Here is a 20,247-nt window from a genome sequence, read left to right on the forward strand (position 1 = left end):
AACGGATACAGTAAATGATATTGGAGGATGTGCTGATAAAAATTTGATGGATGTGGAAGGCTCTTTTGGGGCCTTAGATGGAGGTGAGGGAGGAGGTGTGGGCAGAGGTTTTACAATTCCTGTGGTGGCAGGGGAGGGTGCCAGGAAGGGAGGGTGGGTGAACCTGACCAGGTAGTCATGAAGGGAACTGTCTTTGCGGAAAGCAGGAATGGGTGGGGAGCAAAATATATCCCTCGTGGTGGAGTCCGTTAGGAGGTGGCGGAAATGTTGTCGGATGATGTGGGTTATGTGAAGGTTGTTAGGGTGGAAGGTGAGCACCAGGGGGATTCTGTCCTTGTTACAGTTGGAGGGGTGTGGTTTGAGGGCAGAGGGGTGGGATGCGGACGAGATGCGTTGGAGCGCATCTTTGACCACGTGGGAAGGGAAATTGTGGTCTCTAAAGAAGGAGGCCATCTGGTGTGTTCTGTGGTGGAACTGGTCCTCCTGGGAGCAAAAATGGCGGAGTAGGAGGAATTGGGAATATGGGATGGCATTTTTGCAGGAGGTAGGTTGGGAAGAGGTGGAATCCTCGGTGTCGGTAGATTTGTATAAAATGTCAGTGTCAAGTGGGTCATCATTAATGGAGATGGAGTGGTCCAGGAAGGGGAGGGTGGTGTCAGAGATGGTCCAGGTGGTCATTAATGGAAATCTGTTTGGAATCTTGTAACCTCCAATGATTCCAGATCAAAGGGATCATTTGAAAGTGATTGATGATTGGCTGTCAGTATCCTCTGCAACGATGTATCATTGATTGACAGGCCAATTAGCCAATTGTGACAATGCCATGCTGAAATGTAGCCAATCAGCTGAATGGAGTGGTCAATCTCCAAAGCACACACAGAGACAGAGACTGAATCTTCTTCATCTTTATTCCCTTTTCCAGATTGACATTGACAGAAAACAGTCAGCAATTAACAGCCCAGACAGAGGAAGCTGCACAAATTCACAGCCACAATGGAGCTTGAGGAAAACACTTGTGGAGGTTTTCTCAATAGCACGAGAATCCTGTTCCTTCAAACAGTGATAAAACCTTAAATTGGAACTGGCGGCTGAGCAGGAAGGAGATCTGGTTTACTGAAGCAGAGACTTCTGAGGTTCACATTGTTTTGTACAGTTGACAGTCTTCAGCAACTTCAAGAGATTTTACTTGGCATCACAAGTCAACCTTGTCCCCATCAAACACTCCCAGAACAGGGACAGCATGGGGTTTGACACAGCGTAAAGTTCTATCTACAGTGTCCCAATGAACTGCCATAACCCCTGAACCTCAGAAATGTCTCTGAGCTGGTCCTGAGAAGGAAGAGAGTTGAAATTCAGTGCTGACAATGACCTTTGACCTGCCAGCTCAGCCCTGTTCTATTTAAAGTTGTGTCTCCTCTGTGGACTGTCTTGAACACTCTACACACATTCTGATCTCCTGATGCTCTTGCTGAGGGGAGAGGGGAGGGTCACATGGGTGAGGGCACAGGAGAAGCGAGCGTTAGACTCCCAATCAGACCCAGAGAGGGTCAGCAGGCTGCTGACACTGTAGGTGCTGTCCGAAGCTCGCAGGTAGTTGCTGGTCTGAACCCCGTCCGAAATGACTGCACCGTCCTTCTTCCACTGCACCTCCAGCTCATCGGGATAGAAGTGATTGGCAAGGCACACCAGGGTGGCAGTGCCCTTGGCATTGACCTGCTCTGGAGAGGGAGGCAGCAGGGACAGCTTGGGCTGGGAGTTGTCACGGCCTGAAAGACAAAAGAAACACTTTTAATCCCTGTTATTCAAAGGGATTTTAACTCTCTGAACATTCACTGGCAAAATAATCCGTTTAAACATTTGTAGCCAATACCTAACAAACCCCAGTAAAGAACAGGCATTGTTCAAATTGCTTCTTGGGATGTGAGTGTCACTGCTAGGATCAGCATTTATTGCCCATCCCTAATCACCCAGAGGGCAGTTTAGAATCAACCACATTGCTGTGGGTCTGGAGTCACATGGTAAGGATGGCAGTTTCCTTCCCTAAAGGGCATCAGGGAATCAAATGGCTTTTTTCCTGACAATCAATAATTGTTTCATGGTCATCATTAGACTCTTAATTGCAGATTTTAAAAATTGAATTCACATTCCACCATCTGCTGCTGCAGGATTATAACCCTGGCCCCCAGAACATTAATCTGGATCTCTGGATGAACAGCTCAGCAATAGTACCATTAAATCATCACCTCCTTTATCTTATTTTTAGTTGCGAGTGAAAGCAAGAAGTTTGTTTCGGAACAGGGTGATTAGAAATAGCACAACTGAAAGACTCCCAGTTCATCCCAAAAAAGGTGAGTTCCTTGAAAGTGGAGTTGCAGGTAGGTAGGGGGGTGACAAAGTCATTTGGCATGCTTTCCTTTATTGGGCAGTGCATTGAGTATTGGAGTTGGGAGCTGTTGCACCTGTACAGGACATTAGTTTGGCCCCTTTTGGAATACTGTGTGGAATTCTGGCCTCCCTGCTTTAGGAAAATTGTTGGGAAAATTAAAATGGTTCAGAAAAGATTTCCAAGGATGTTGCCAAGTTGGATGGTTTGTGCGATCAGGAGAGGCTGAATAGGCTGAGGCTATTTTCCCTGGATCACTGGAGGCTGAGGGATGACCATATCGAGGTTTCTAACATCATGAGGGACATTGATCAAATGAAACAAGAAGATATTTTGGTCAGAGTGAAGGAGTCCAGAACTAGAGGGCATAGGTGGAAAGTATCAGGAGAACGATTTAAGTGGGAACTAAGGCATAACTTATTCCTGCCGAGGGTGGTACATTTTTGGAATGAGCTGCCAGAGGAAGTGGTGGAGGCTGGTATGATAACATTTAAAAGGCACTTTGGTGAGTATATGAATAGGAAGGGTTTAGAAGGATATGGGCCAAATGCTGACAAATGGGATTAGATTAATTTAGTTTATCTGGTCGGCATAGATGAGTTGGACAGAAGGATCTGTTTCTGTGCAGTACAACTCTCTGACTCTATGTCTCTGTGGCTGCCATGGATGAGTCAGATCGAAGATTCTGTTTCTAATTGGGACCCTAATTGTGTTTCAGTCAAGCCCTCAGCACCTCAGACTCTCCCAAAACATTCACATTTTATTTGAAAACCAGTCAATTTTGCAATTTCAGGAAAGGGGCTGCCAATTTCTACACAGCAAGATCCCACTGGAAGCAATGAGATCAAAGAGCATTCTTCATGATTTTGGTTCAAGGATAAATATTGTCCTGAACTCAACCCAAAGAGAAAGTAATTTGGTTCAGTTGGATGGAAATTGAGAAAACGGAAGGGAATGGAGAAGGTAGGATTGTGGTTAGTGATGGGATTGATTGTTACCAGAAAATAAAAGGAAGGGACTGGAGTTTTGAATATCAAAGGGATCAGAAAAATGCAGGGAAATCGATAATAGATCAAACTTAAAGACTTTGGATCTAAATGCACGAAGCATTCTGAGTAAGGGAGAAAAATGATGCCACAAATTGAGGTAAATTGAGATTCCAAGGAATTTAAACCAGTTAAAGTGGAGGAGGGCTCAGGAGAGATTATTCAAGATTCTAGAAGATGTAAAAGGACAGAGAGTGTGGAAAGGATCAGGTATCGAATGTAAAGCACAGCAGATAAGACGACAATGATGGGAAGGAGGGCAGTCAATGCAGGACTGAGGGTGTTGTACTTAAATGCACACAATATACACAATGAGCTTGTAGTGCAGATTGAAACTGGCAGGTACAATGTTGTGGGTATCACAGAGACATGGCTGTAAGGGGATCCGGGCTGGGAACTAAATATCCAAGGATCCATGTCCTATCAAAAGGACAGGCAGATGGGCAGAAGGGCAAGAGTTGTGTTGTTAGTAAGAAATTTCTTTAAATCAATAGCAAGAAGTGATACAGTCAGAAGGTGTAGAATCTGTGTGGGCAGAGTTGAGGAACCCAAGAAATAAAGAATCTGATGCAAGTTATGTTCAGGTCTCCAAGCAGTAGCCAGGGTGTGGGGAAGAAAATCAATCAGGAGACAGAAAAGGGTAAAAACAATGACTGCAGATGCTGGAAACCAGATTCTAGATTAGAGTGGTGCTGGAAAAGTACAGCAGTTCAGGTAGCATCCGACGAGTAGTAAAATCAACGTTTCGGGTAAAAGCCCTTCATCAGGAATAGAGGCAGACAGCCTGAAGGTTGGAGAGAAAAGTGAGAGGAGGGTGGGGCTGCGGACAAAGTAGCATAGAGTACAATAGTTAAGTACAATAGGGGGTGGGAGGGTGGAGTGGATAGGTGGAAAAGAAGATAGGCAGGTAGGACAAGTTATGGAGACATTGCTGAGCTGGAAGCTTGGAACTGGAGACAAAAAAGCCAAATACAAAATGTTATGGCAGACTTCAATGGATAGATGGACTGGGTAGCGCATCTCAACAAAAGGATTTCATGGAATGTCTATGAGATGATTTTTGAAACAGCTTGTGCTTGATCATTTGGAACAGGCAGTTCTGGATTCAGTGATGTGTAATGAGGCAAACTTGGTTAGTGAGCTGAAAATGAAAGTATCCCTCCAGATAAGTGACCATAATACGATAGAATTCCCCCTGTAGTTTGAGAGGGAGAAGCTGAAATCAGATGGAACAGGATTTCAATTGAGTAAAGGGAACGACAAAGACATGAGGAAGGAGTTGACCAGAGTTGGTTGGAAGGGGAGCCGAGCAGATAAGATGGTGGGGCAGCAAACAGCAGAGTTTCTGGGGGTAATTGAGGAAGCAGAGTAGGAATTCCTCCTGAAAAAGACGAAACAGATGAAGCGGAGGACAATGTAACCATGGCTGATGAGGGAGATCAAGGACAGCATAAAAGCAAAAGGAAAAGGCATACAATGTGGTGGACAATAGTGGGAAGCCAGAGGATTAGGAAGTCTTTAAAAACCTGTAGAGGATAACTAAAAAAACATTCAGGGGACAGAAGGTGAAATGTGGGGGAAAGCGAGCCAGTAATATAAAAGAAGATTGCAAGAGTTTCATCAGATATATAAAAAGGAAGAGGGATGCGGAAATAGACATTGGAAAAAGAATAATAGGAAAATGAAGAAAACGCCGAGGAATTGAATACATTACATCAGTCTGCACAATGGAAAACACCAGCAATGTCCTAGTACTTCAAGAATGTCAGGGGGCCGAGGTGAGTGTAGTGGCCATCACTAAGGAGGAGGTACTGGGGAGGCTGAAAGGTCTGAATGTGGATGACTCACCCAGACTGGATGAACTACACCCATGTGTTCTGAAGGAGATCACTGAGGAGGTGATGGGGACATTGGTGATGATCTTTCAGGAATCAATGGAGTCAGGGTGTGGAGGTATTTTCTAAATAAGGAAAGCCTTTGGAGATCTAAAGTACAAACCTCATTCAGGTTTCTCTTCAGGTTAACAGGCAGGTCCAGTTTGTGCTTGGGAAGGCAAATGAAATGTTCACAATCATTTCAATAGGGCCAGAATACAAGAGCAGAGATGTACTGCTGAGGCTGTGTAAGGCTCTGGTCAGACTGAATTTGGAATATTTTGAGCAGATTTGGGACCCATATTCTAAGAAACAATGTGTTGGCATTGGAGGGGTTTACAAGAATGATCCTGGGGATGAAAGGCTTGTCATATGAGGCATGGTTGAGGATTCTGGGTCTGTACTCAATGGAGTTTAGAAGGATGAGGAGGGACCTTATTAAAATTTGCAGAATATAGATAGGCCTGGATAGAGTGGATACAGAGAAAATGTTTCCAAAAACAGGAGAGACTCGGTAACCAAGGCACAGCCTCAGAATGAAGGGCCGACCCTTTCGAGCTGAGATGAGGAGGAATTTCTTCAGCCAGAAGGTGGTGAATCTGTGGAACTCATTGTTACAGAGGGCAGGGGAGGCCAAGTCACTGAGTGTATTTAAGACAGAGATAGATAGGTTCATGATTGTTAAGGGGATGGAAAGTTCCTGTGGAGTAGGCAGGAGAATGGGGGTGAGAAGCATATCTGCCAAGGTCAAATGGCAGAGCAGATTCAATGGGCTGATTTCTGCTCCTATTTCTTAAAGTCATCTGGAGAGTTTCCCCAAAACCCTAGAACACTGAACCCACTGGACTGTGAGCCCTGCTGTAGCTGTTTGTCATCAGAACTCTGCAAAGAGATAATCCAAGAGTGGAAAGAGTGTGCATCCATGTGGGAATTTCAGAATGTTTCCAAGTTCCTGGAATACCATGAGTACAGGAAGTGAGGTCAGTGATAGCAGTTGGAGCTCCAGGTTTCGGAGCTTGAGCAGCAGCTGGTGTCAGTGAGAAATGTCCGTGAGGCTGAGAGCTCCGTGGAGAACACGTTTCTAGATGTGGTCACTCTGCAGCTTCAGAGTATGCAGGGAGAGAGGGAATGGGGGAGCAGCAGACAGTCCAAAAGTCCCCTGAGTGCATCGCACTCTCCACCCAAGATTCAGTTCAGAATCATGATGAGAATGGGAGTCTTTAGTTTCTGAATATAGTTTGGGGTAGCAGCTGTGTAATTGGCAGAGAGAGGCTAGACTTGCGAGAGTGTGTTCAGGTGAATTTTCAGGAGGCATCAGTGACTCAGTGGTGGCTCCGGTGGTGCACCACGGTGGCTCAGTGGTTAGCACTGCAGCCTCATAGTACCAGGGTCCCAGGTTCGATTCCAGCCTTGGGTGAGTGGAGTTTGCACATTCTCCCTATGTCTGCGTGGGTTTCCTCCGGGTGCTCTGGTTTCCTCCCATGGTCCAAAGATGTGCAGGTCAGGTGAATTGTCCATGCTAAATTGACCATAGTGTTAGATGCATTACAGAGAGGGAAATGGTTCCGGGTGGGTTACTCTTCGGAGGATCGGTGTGGACTTGTTGGGCCGAAGGGCCTGTTTCCTCACTGTAGAGAATCTAATCTAATTAGTGGCAGCGAAGAAGGCTGTCTAAGAATACAATGGAATCTTGACCAACTGGGCCAGTGGGCTGAGGAATGGCAGATGGAGTTTAATTCAGATAAATGTGAGTGCTATATTTGGGTAAGACACAAGGGATGGGTGAGATCCCAAACAAATATTTCAGTTCATTATTTGTTATGGAGAAAGCTAGGGAATTTGTAAAAATAGTGATGACTTGAAAAGAGACCACACACAAATGAGGAGACGCAAAAGATCTTAAAAGACATAAAGGTAGATAAACCCTAGGACCTGATCATGTGCATCTCAGAACATTGTGGGAAACTAAGGAAGAGATTGCTGGGCCCCTTGCTGACATATGTGTATTACTGACAACCATGGGTAAGGGGCTAGAGAACCAGAGAGGTTGGCTAATTAGATTAGATTAGATTAGATTAGATTAGATTACTTACAGTGTGGAAACAGGCCCTTCGGCCCAACAAGTCCACACTGACCCGCCGAAGCGCACCCACCCAGACCCATTCCCCTACACTTACCCCTGCACCTAACACTACAGGCAATTTAGCGTGGCCAATTCACCTAACCTGCACATTACGACTGTGGGAGGAAACCGGAGCACCCGGAGGAACCCCACGCAGACATGGGGAGAATGTGCAAACTCCACACAGTCAGTTGCCTAAGGCGGGAATAATGTTATGCCATTATTTGAGAAAGACTGTAAGGAAAAGCCAGGGAACTATAGACAAGTGAGCCTGATGTCAGTGCTGGGTAAGATGTTGGAGTGGATTCTGTGGGTTAGGATTTACATTCTTTGGATAATCAATGTGGTTTTATGCATAGAAAATCATGTCTCCTGAATTTGATTGAGGAGGTGACAAAGAAGATTGATGAAGACAGAGCAGTAAACATTGTCTATATGGACTTTAGCAAAGTGTTTGACAAGGTTCCACATGATAGATTAGTTCATAAGGTTAGACCACAAGGAATCCAGTGGGAGTGAGCCATTGGGGTAAAAAAATTGGATTGAAGATAGGAGACAGAGAGTGTTGGTAAAGGGTTGTTTTTCAGACTGGAAATCTGTCTATAGCTGTGTGCCACAAGCATTGGTGCTGGGTTCACTACTTTTGTCATTTAAAGAAATGATTTGGATGTGAATATAGGAGTTACAGTAAGTTTGTAGATGACATCAAAATTGGCGGGATAGTGGATAGTGAAGTAATTCATCTCAAGGTACAGCGGGACCTTGATCAGATGGGGCAATGGGCAGAGGTGTGGCAAATGGAATTCAGTTTAGTTAAATGCGAGATGACGCATTTTGGAAAGGCAAACCAGGGCAGGATTTATACAGTTAATGGGAGGGCCCTGTGGAGTGTTGCTAAACAAAGAGACCTAGGGGTGAAGATGCAGGTGGATTATTCCTTGAAAGTGGGGTCACAGGTAGACAGGGTGATGAAGAAGGTGTTGGGTATGCTTGCCTTTATTAGTCACAGCATTGAGTACAGGAGTTGGGACATCATGGTGCAGCTGTACAGGAGATTGGTGAGGCCACTTTGAGAATGATGTGAAAAATTCTGATCATTCTGCGATAGGAAGGATGTTGTTAAACTTAAAAAGCTGCAGGAAAGATTTACAAGGACATGGCCAGGAATTTGAGGTTTTGATCTACAGGGAAAGGCTGACGAAACTGGGGCTATTTTTCCCGCAGCATTCAAGGCTGAGGGATGGCCTTATAGATGTGTATAAAACCATGAGGGACATGGACAAGTTGCATATCCAAGGTCTTTTCCTTGGGAAAGGGAGTCCAAAACAAGATGGCATTGGTTTAAGGCGAGAGGCAAAAGATTCAAAAGGGACCTGAGAGGTAACTTGTCACACAGAGGGTGGTGCGTGTCTGGATCGAGCTGCCAGAGAAAGCGTTGGACGCGGATAAAATTACAACATTTAAAAGACATTGGGATGGGAACATGGATAGGAAGGGTTTAGAGGGATGTAAGCCAAATGCTGGCAAATGGGATGAGGTTATTTAGGATATCTGGTTATCATGGACAAGTTGGACTGAAAGGTCTGTTTCCACGCTGTATAACTCCATGACTATAAGAGGCGGGAAAAGCTGAGACTTTTTACTCTGATGCGTAAGAGTCTGAGGAGTGACTTATAAACCTTATAGAGGTTTATAAAATCCTGAGGGTCATAGAAAATGTGAATAATTCAGGAAGGAGGTGACGTTTTGTAGAAATGGCAAAAGAAATTCCCAAAGATCATTTCAGGGATGAGGAACATCAGTTATGAAGAGAGATTGGAGAATTTGGGACTGTCTTCTTTGGAGAAGGCTGAGAGGAGGTTTGTTCGAGGAATTAAAACCAGGAGGGGCCTGGACAGGGTACAAAGGGAGAAAATGTTCCCAATTGAGAAATAATTGAGAGGGATAGGCCATGGAGTGAAAATAATTGGGAAAAGTAACAAAAGTGAGATAGGAAACAACATTTTCAGCCAGTGGGTGGTTAAGGTGTGGAGTGCACTGCCTGAGAGTGTGGTGGAGGCAGCTTCAATTAAAACATTCCAAAGGGAATGAGACTATCATTTAAAAAGGAACAATGTGCAGGATGACAGGGAGAAGGCAGGAGAATGACACTCAGTGAATTGCTCATTCAGAGAGCCGGTCCAGGCAGGATGGACAGAATGGCCTCCTTGTGCACTGTAACAGTTCTGTGATTGTGTGATTGAGCAGAGTTAAAGCTGGGGGAGGTGGGAGCTCGGTGTCTCACTGTGCTGCTGCTGCTGCTGCTGCTGAGGTCAGTGAGATCAGAGACTGGGACAGGGAGCCAGAGCTCACATCAAACTCTGCCTGTGTCGGTCACACTGAGACTGGCAGGAGGCTACTCACTGATTTCACTCCATGCTGCAGGAATGGGACCACAGGCTGCAAATGGACAGAGCTCCTCCACACACGGCACGGTGGCACAGTGGTTAGCACTGCTGCCTCACAGCGCCTGTAGACCCGGGTTCAATTCCCGACTCAGGCGACTGACTGTGTGGAGTTTGCACGTTCTCCCCGTGTCTGCGTGGGTTTCCTCCGGGTGCTCCGGTTTCCTCCCACAGTCACAAAGATGTGCGGGTCAGGTGAATTGGCCATGCTAAATTGCCCGTAGTGTTAGGTAAGGGGTAAATGTAGGGGTATGGGTGGGTTGCGCTTCGGCGGGTCGGTGTGGACTTGTTGGGCCGAAGGGCCTGTTTCCACACTGTAAGTCTAATCTAATCTAAAACTTACTGCCTTATATCTTATTTTTTAAAGGGAGCAATGGAACAAAAGAAATAGAACTGAACACCCTGTTAGATACAGTGCTCCTCAATCAACCATTTCATTCACTGTAGCTCCCCACTAACACCTTCAACAAATCAGTAACTGTATCTTAGAAAGTGTGTTTCAGTATTGACAGGGTTAAAAAGGAAGATTGAGGTTTACTTACTCAGTCTGAGCTTGGTTCCTTTACCGAACGTGAAAGGCCAGCTGCTATGCTGCATACAGTAATAGTCAGCGACATCTTCATTCTGAACGTTGCTGATTGTCAGGGTGTAACTGGTCCCTGATCGACTGCCGGTGAATCGCTCGGAGACTCCTGTGAATCGAGTTGTTGCATCATAGATCAGGAGAGAGGGTTTCTGACCTTCTCGCTGCTGGAACCAGTCAACCCACTTGCTAACAGATTGACTGGCCGTACAGGTGAGTGTTGCGGTCTGGTCCAGTCCCACTGACAGCACCGGGGGAGACTGGCTCATGATGATGTCCCCACTGATACCTGAGGGGTCAGAGAGAAACACAGTGAAGTCAGAACTGTCACAGAAAGAGCCGGTCAAATGAGAGATTGTTGGAGACACTGAGCATTCCTCTGGTTTCAGCATTTTCCCTTCAATCACAAGTCAGTGGAATTGGAGTGAAATGGAGAGCAGCTAAAGATTCAAGGTGGAAGGAGAGAGATTTGTACCTGCGATACAGAATGCCAGGGGCCAGATCAGCTGGATGTGTGAAATCATGGTGTGTGCTCCTGTCCCTGTGCCTGGTTCCTGATAAACTCTCCCTTCACTGGTCTCTGCTTTATAAAGCTGCAGCCTGTGAGAGTCTGACTGGGTGTTCCTCAGTATGTAAATGGCATCAGGCAGAGAGAGCCACGTCAGCCCCTCACACTTCTCTCTCTCTCTCTCTCTCTGTCTCAGAGAGTCATTGATGTGAGCAGCCCTGAATGAGGCCATTTGGCCCATTGTGTCTGTGCTGTTAAACCAAGATCTCATGACACTAATCCCATCCTCCAGCTCTTGGCCCATTACCCTGGGGGCTACAGCAACACAAGGGAATATCTAAACAGTGCTCCAATGTCACGAGAGTTTGTGATTCAACCAGCCTTTCAGGCAGCGAGTTCCAGTCTCCCACCACCCTCTGGGTGAAAACATTTCTCCTCAATTCTCCTCTCACTCTCGAACTCGACTGGGCCTGGACTCACTCAAATTCAGATGGATGTATAAAATTCTAACAGGGCTGGGCAGGGACGAGGTTTCCCCTGGTTGGGAAGTCTGGAACCAGGGGACACAGTCTCAGGGGGATACAGGGTAGTCCATTTCGGGGTTAGTCCATACAGGGTTGACCACCCGTGGAATTCTCTTTACTGAAGTCTGTGGAAGATAAGGAACTGAATATATTAAAGAAAAAGAGAGAGATAATTGTTTGCATTTTAACAGCATGAAGGGAATAGGGAGAAAGCAGGAATATGGCTTTGAGATAGAGGATCAGCCATGATCATACTGAATGACAGAGCAGGCTCAATGGGCCAAATGGCTAACTCCTGCAGCAGTTTCTATGTATCCATGTCTGTGTTGCCTACAATCTCTGTCCCAGGTTATTGAGTCCTTGTCTCATGCAAAAAGTGTCTTCCTACCCACCCTATCACTGCTCCAAATATTCCTATCCCTCTCTATCAGGTCCCCTCTCAGCCTTCACTGCTCCAAGGAAAACAACCCCAACCTTTCCAATCTTTTCTCAAAGCTCAGATTCAGGCAGCATCCTGGGAAATCTCCCCTGTACCCTCTCAGGTACAATCACATCCTACCACTCTCTCCCCCACTGTTAATCTCTCATATTTTCTCTCTCTCTTTCTCACACTCTGTCTCATAGTCACTCCCTCCAACTCACTGATGATTGCTCACTCCATCTCATAATCTCTGTTTCTCCATCTCTCTGTCTCTGTCACTCGCTCCCTCTCTCACTTCAATTAAAAGCCTCCAACTGTTATCTTTCCCTCTATATTCCTCCCTCTGTCTCTCTCCCTCCCTCTCTACATCCCAATCTACAGTCGCTCTCCCTCCCTCTCTATCATTCTGTACCTACCCATACTCATGTCTCTCTCTCACACACACACACTCCACCCTACCCTCTCTGTCAATTCTCTTCATGCTTGGTCTCACACCCATCCTGTCCCTTTCTCTCACCTTATCTCTTTGTCTCTCTCCATCCCTATCAGTCACACTGTCTCACATCTTGTTTCTCTCTCTTATCCCTCAACTTCACCATTACGACCTCCCTCTACCTCTCTTTTGGTTTCATCACATATCTCACACTGTCTCAGATGTTCCTCTCTCTCTCTCTTTCTCTCTCTCTCTTTCTCTCTCTCTTTCTCTCTCTCTCTCTCTCTCTCTCTCTCTCTCTCTCTCTCTCTCACACACACACACACACACACACACACATACACTCTTGTTCTATCTCTCTCTGTCTCGCTTCTCTCTCTTTCTGACAGTGTCCTGGGTGGTGACAGTTGAATGCAGGATAAATCTCCCTCTGCTCTGCCCCACAAATGGATGTTACCCCTTGACCCCTGTCTTCTCCTGGAATAAAGCCCCATTTCCCGCATTGACCAGGGTTTGGTCTGTCTCAGGAAGATGGACAGATTCTTGTGAAATGAAGGGCAGTTCTGTGCTGTTGGCCTATTCTCACTGGGGACTGGTTTGGACACAAACCTCATTCCATGAAGGCCCAGCAGAGAGAGGAGATCCTCAGGCCATCAGCGTGAGTTGGAGGGACAGGACAGGCTCTGACCCACTGACCCATCCTGTCCATTCACAACATGTTCCAATCCCTTCCCCTTCCATAGTCATTCTTTTCTGAATGGAGTGGTCCCTTCCCTGTCTCACATCAGGGAGGAGATGGACAGATATTTAATGGGTAATGGGTTAAAGGATGATGGAGAGTGGGCAGGAAAGTGGAGTTGAGTCTGAGGTGGGATCAGCCATGATTGTATTAAATGGTGGAGTGGGATTGTGGAGCTGAATTGCCTGCTCCTGCTCCTAGTTCTTATGTTCCTCCACCCCCTCCCCCATTCCTCTTACTGCAACTTTGTGAACCATCTTGGACCATTTTGAACATTGCAGGTGCTATGTGACTTCAAGATTTGTGTGGATTTAATGTGGGGACAGAATTGTGCAGGGGGCTGTGATAGCTCCTGCAGTTGAATATCCTACTAGCAACCTCCAGCCTTCCACATTAAGAATGGGGAAGTGGGAGAGGACAGAATGTACTACAGGGTCCATGGAACTGTACCCCAGCAATGTGGTTGACCCTTAACTGCCCTCTGAAATGGCCGAGCAGGGCTCTCAGTTGTATCAATTATGACAATATTTCAACAAAGAAATGAGACCGGACAGACCGCAGGCACCGATCTAGACTCTGAAAAGACAATGACAGAAACAGTCCTGTCTACCCTGCTCCATCCTCCTTCCTGACATCTGGGAGCTAGTGCCAAATTCAGGAGAGCTGTCTTACAGACTAGTCAAGCAACAGCCTGACACAGTCATACTCACAGAATCATACCTTACAGACAATGCCCCAGACACCGCCATCACTGTCCCTGCATGTGTCCTGTCCCACCAGAAAGGCAGACCCAGCAGAGCTGATGACACAGTGGTCTACAGCCAGGAGGGAGTTACCCTGGGAAATCTCAAAGTTGGCTCTGGACCTCATGACACCAGGTTAAACATGGGCGAGGAAACCTTCTGGTGATTACAAGGTATCTTGCTCCCTCGGCTGATGAATCAGTCTCTCCTGGATGTTGAACAACATTTGGAGGAAGCACTGAGGGTGATGACAGCAGAGAGTGTACTCTGGGTGGGGGGTTTCAATGTCCACCACTGAGAGTGGCTCGGCAGCAGCATTCCTGATCGAGCTGGTTGGTTCCTCATGGATGTAGCTGAGGGACTGGCTCTGCAGCTGGAACCAAAAAGATGGAAAAAGATGCTTGACCCCATCCTCACCAATCTTGTGGCTGTAGATGCATCTATCCTTGACAGTATTGATAAGAGTGACCATCACACAGTCCTTGTGGAAACAAAATCTGACCTTCACATTGAGAATCCCCTCCATTGTGTTGTGTGGTACTATCACCGTACTAAATAGGACAGACTCCAAACAAATATTGCAACTCAATGCAAACTCGTAAATGGGGATGATTGTGCAATCTTTGGCAATGTTCAGCACCATTCTCAACTCCACAGATACTGAAATAGTCCATGTTCAAATACAACAATATTTGGACAACATCCAGGTTTTGTCTGAGAAGTGATATTTTCCATTGGTGCCATGCAAATGCCAGCCAATGACCATCAGCAATAAGAGACATCCTAACCATCGTCCCTTGACAGTCAATGCTATTACCATCACTGAATCCCCACTATCAGCATTCTTGAGGTGCCATTGACCAGAAACACAACTGGACTCACCACAGAAGCTCATTGGTTACAAGAGCAGGTTAGAGGCTAGAAATACTGTATTGAGTAACTCACCTCCTGATTCCCCGAAAGCCTGTCAACCAAGTCAGGAGTGTGAGCAAATACTCCCCACTTGCCTGGACAGGTGCAGCTCCAACAACATTCATAGACTGATAGTGTCACAGAGTCATACGGCGAAGAAACAAGCCTTGAAGCCAATCTTCTCCATGCTGACCAGGGTTTCTGAAGTGAACGAGTCTCATTTGCCTGCATTTGGCCCGTATCCCTCTAATCTATTCGTGTCTATGTCTTTCTCATCCAATCGAAAAGTTTGATACCATCCAGAGCCAAGCAACCTGCTTGATTGGCATCACATTCTCAAAGCATCCACTCTCACCATTCCCGATGCTCAGTAGCAGCAGTGAGTATTATCGATAAGATGCACTGCAGAAACTCACCAAAGGTCCTCAGATAGCACCTTCCAAACCCATGGACAAACATAGAAATCGCTGGAAAAGCTCAGCAAGTCTGGCAGCATCTGGGGAGAGAAATCAGAGTTAATGTTTCGTGCTTGACCTGTGCATCTCTCTTCACAGATGTTGCCAGACCTGCCGAGCTTTTCCAGCAATTTAGATCTTTGTCTCGGATTTACAGCATCCGCATTTCTTTTGGTTTCCTTCCAAACCCACATCCACTTCTATTTCGAAGACCAGGAGCTGCAGACACATGGGAACACTATGAGCTGCAATTTCCCCTCGGAAAAGCTTAGCATCCTGACTTGGAAATATGTTGCTAATCCCTCAGCCTTGCTGGGTTAAAATGCTGGCATTCCCTCCCGAAGAGCATTGTGGGTCAACTTACAGCTTGTGGACTATAGCGATTCAAGAAGGCAGCTTCCCACCACCTTCTCCAGGGTAACTAGGGACAGGGTAGAAAATGCTGGGCCAGCCGGTGAAGCCCACTTCCCACGAATGAATATGCAAAACCGAATGAAGGGTCCCTCAGGAGGGGAGAGGGAATATTCAGGATCCTGAGCTCCATTTCCCAGCCCTGGCAGCTTGTCTCCCAATGAATGAATGAGATGCCAATTTGGAACGCAGATTAGGGGCAATCCTGTGCTGTCTACCCAGGTCGACAAGAGAGCATTAAGATCGAGCTGGAAAGGAAAGGTTTGCTGGATTATGGGGAGAGAGAGGAGCAGTAGGACTACTTTGGTCACTCACAGACACAATGGGCTGAATGGCCTCCTCTTGTGCCGTCAGATTCCAGGGAATGCAGATGGTTCACAGTTTTCTCAGTAACAAAGGTCCAGCTGCTCTGAACTCCTTCTTTCACTTCCTCTCTTGGTGAAGTTTCAACCTTGTGATCTGACAGTCTTTGCAGTTATTTTTTACACTGGGGCTTTCTGCTGTGGTCAGAATCTCTAATAATAAGTGTCTAATCAGTGACAATCACAGCAGCTAAGAGCAGTCAGGACTGAGGAGTCAGGCTCACTGGGAAACACATTGGGAAGATCAAAGCCATCCTCTTCAGCTCCCAATACAAACTGCATCCCTCTCCCTGAGAACTGTCTGCTGCTTAACCAGACTGTTTACGACCTTAGATTCATCTTTGAGGCTGATCTGAGCCCCACATCCTCCACATCACAAAGATCAGACACTGAAAATCTCAGCTATGTGATAGGGACTCCAAGCATGACCATTCCACTGTTGTCCTGGCCCACATCACAGCCATCACCTTCGGTAAACATCAGCTCATCCCAAACTCTGCTGCGAGTATCCGAACTCCCACCAAGCCCCATTCCCCCATTCCCTCCCCTTGTGCTCACTGACCTACATTGGCTCCCAGTCCAGAAATGTCTTGATTTGCAAGTTCTCATCCTTGTTCTCAAACCTCTCCCTGTCCTTCCACCCTCCCTATCTCACCCTCCAAACCACCTCACTCAGAGTGATCAACAATCTTGGATATATGGTTCTCTATTTCTTCATCCAAGTCATTGAGAAATATTGTGTGAAGCTGACGTCCCAGCACAGATCCCTGGGGACACCACTATTCACATCTTGCTCATTGGAGGACATGCACATTATCCCTCCTCTCTGTCTCCTAGCTCCAGACCCATTCCTGACCCAAGGTAAATGCATTTCTCAAATTCCATCTGATTCCATGTCTCTTTTTAAATGTCTTGTGGAATTCCCTTTAGACAATAGCCATCGACATTCCCTTATATCCCACACTAGTGTGCTCCTAACAAAGTGTAACCAGGTTAGTTAAAGATGTCTGAACCTTTATAAATCCATGCTGACTCTCTTGGAGTAGTTCATGTTAGTTAGTCATTTGTTAGTCATCCTGTCTCTAAAAACAGATTCAATCAATTCCTGACAACAAACATTGAATGGAGATGTTCATTGTGAATGAGGTTAATAAACAGCCAGCACTGATACGACGGGCTGAACAGCCTCTTCCTGTGCTGGAGCCTTCTCTGTCTCCTTGACGGAAATATTTTACAGATTAAAAAATAAAGACCAACAGGAAATTTAAAATTACAATCATGGACAATTTAACATGGCCTATTCACCTGACCTGCACAACTTTGGAATGTGGGAGGAGACCGGAGTACCCAGAGAAAACCCATGTAGACACAGGGAGAATGTGCAAACTCCACACAGACAGTTGATCAAGGCCAGAATAGAACCTGGGACCCTGGTGCTGTGAGGAAGCAGTGCTAACCACTGAGCCACCGTTCACTTATGTTAATTAAAGAGATATTGATAGAGCAGAAATTAAGTGTCAAAACAAGGGGAAGGCCAATTTTGTCACCATCAGGTAGGCTAACACAGGGGGAGACAATGGCCATTGGTATTATTGCTGGACGATTAATCCAGAAACTCAGTTAATGTTCTGGGGACCTGGGTTCAAATCCTGCCATGGCAGACAGTGGAATTTCAATTCAAGAATGGTTCTGGAATTAAGAGTCTAATGGTGAGTATTAATCCATTGTTGATTGTGGAGAAAACTCATTCAGTTCACGAATAACCTTTAGACGAGAAAATCTGTCATCCTTACCCGGCCTTATGTGTGACTCCAGACACACAGCAATGTGACTCAGTGGTTAGCACTGCTGCCTCTCAGTGTCAGGATCCCGAGGTTGATTCACTCTCGGGCGTGTGAAGTTTGCACGTTCATCTGATGTCTACATGGGTTTGTGTCAGGTGCTCTGGTTTCCTCCCACAATTCAAAGATGTGCAAGATAGATGGATTGGCCATGCTAAATTACCCATAGTGTTCAGGGATGTGTAGATTAGGTGCATTAACCATGGGAGATGCAGGGATAAGGGGATAGATCTGAGTGGGATGCTCCTCAGAATGTTGGTGTGGACTCATGGGGTTGAATGGCCTGTTTCACACTGTATGGAACCTATGATTCTATGATTTCATGTGGTTGTCTGTTAACTGCCTTATGAGCAGGAAATGCTGGCTTGGCCAGAGATGCCCATATCCGATGAATGAATGAAAGAAAACCACTGCACCGTGGGCCAGGAGGCCATTCAGGCTGGGGGAGCACAAAGGAAAGAGGGGGATTTGATAATGAGGGGCACTGATAGCATCCTTTGTGAGCAGGATTGAGTGTCCTGCATGGTGTGTTGCCTGCCTGGTGCCAAGATAAGGGGCATCTCGAACCAGCTTGAAAGTATAATGGCGTGCGGGGGGTGGGGGAAATGGGGGAGGATCTAGTTGTTGTGTGTGTTGGGACCAACAACCTCAGTGAAAATTGGCAAAAGGTCATATTTGGGCAATATCAGGAAAGCTATCAGAAGAGAGAAATAAGAAAGAGGTGAATACAGCATCAGTGCTGAGGAACAGATTCCAGTGAATGGACCAAATACGAGTTTGAAATATACGAATGCACTGAGTGTAAGGAATATATTCAATAATCTGCACACACAAATTCAAATTTAAGATTTTGCTATAGGATCAATTACTGAGACATATTTACAGAATCGTTAGGATTGGGAACTAAATATATCCGGTTAGAAGGTTCACAGGATGGACATGGGGAAATGACAGAAGAGGTGGAGCAGATTTATTGATTAGAAACACAAAGACTTCAATGGTGAGGGAGGTTATAATGAGGGGAAAGCATTCAGTGCAACTGAGGAGCAGAAAAGGATCTAAAACTGTCATAGATATTGTGTGCACCACCCCCCAACCCCCCACCCCTCAGACACACACACACACACACACATTCAGCAGCAGCTCTGAGGTGCTGGATTGTATATATACAGAAATTAGACAAGTGTGCAGCAAAACACAATGCTTCTCTCACAATGATATGAGAGAAAAACCAGGAAATTACAGGTCATTAAGTGTATTATTCATGGGGAGGTTTAACTTTAACTTAGATTGGGAGACAGACAAGCCCTCTGTCAGAAATTGCTGCTGTGTGTCCAGAATAGTTTCCAACAGCAATAGGTTCTGGATACAGCAAGGGGACCAGCAATATTGGAATTAGTAATGAATAATGAGCCAGATTTAGTTCGTAACTATTTGTGCATGAATATTTATCAAATAGTGATCATAACATGATCGAGTTCAGTGTCGCATTTGAAAATAAAAAGCATGAATCAGCTGCTAGAATTTGAGATAAAGGTAAGGGCCGACTTTAACGAGATGCGTCAGAGACTGTCCATAGTAAACTGGGAAAATCTGCTCATGGGTAAAACAACTGAAGAACAGTGGGGAATATTTAAAGGAACATTCAACATAACACAAAGCCAGTTTATACCTGAGAGGGAAAAGCTCCACTTCTTAGAACAAACAACAATGGACAATTAAAGAGATAAGGAAAAGACAAGGGTTTACAATAAAGCAAATAAAATAACAGGTTCTGCTGAATGGGAACGATACAAAGGGCCACAATGTAGCTAAGAGCCACCAAAAGGGATACTGAAAGGGAACATGTAAGGGAAATCAAAATCAATAAGGAGAAATGTTACAGTTCCATAAAAGGGGAGCTGGGAGGTCAGGAGCAATGTTGGCCATTTTAAAACTGAAAATGAGGGATCTTGTCAGTGACAATGGGGAGATGACAGCCCTGTTAAATAAATACTTTACCTCAAGATTTGCACTAGAAAAAGAAAAGGATTTGCCTGAATTCCCAAAGGAAATAACAGAGGATCAGGTACAGGGACTGAATAAAATTTCATGTCAGTAAAATATCCGTAATGAGGAAATTAATGGAACTAAAGAGTGACAAATTCACAGAACCTAGGTTTCCATCTGAGGGTGATAAAGGTAGTAACAGATCACAGTGTAGACACCCTGACTATAATCTTTCAGAATGATTCCTGATGAAGGGCTCAAGCCCGAAACATCGATTCTCCTGCTCCTTGGATGCTGCCTGACCTGCTGTGCTTAACCAGCAACACATTTTCAGCTATAATCTTTCAGAGTTCCCTGGATACAGCATACCTCTGGACTGGAAAATTGCAAATATCACCTCATATTTAACAATGATGTGACAGAAAAAACAGGAAATTACAGGTCATTAAGCCAATAT

At 45.6% G+C, this 20,247-nt stretch overlaps 1 gene segment (V, D, J or C); it reads right to left on the bottom strand.

Moving 5' to 3' along the window:
- Positions 1-951: 951 nt before the first annotated feature.
- Positions 952-10,996, bottom strand: LOC132818602 (Ig kappa chain V region Mem5-like). The segment is given in 3 exon segments: positions 952-1,766; positions 10,412-10,741; positions 10,928-10,996. Coding segments are annotated over 3 exon segments (708 nt in total).
- Positions 10,997-20,247: the final 9,251 nt, after the last annotated feature.

The sequence above is a fragment of the Hemiscyllium ocellatum genome, chromosome 9, assembly GCF_020745735.1.
Source record: "Hemiscyllium ocellatum isolate sHemOce1 chromosome 9, sHemOce1.pat.X.cur, whole genome shotgun sequence".
NCBI lineage: Eukaryota > Metazoa > Chordata > Chondrichthyes > Orectolobiformes > Hemiscylliidae > Hemiscyllium > Hemiscyllium ocellatum.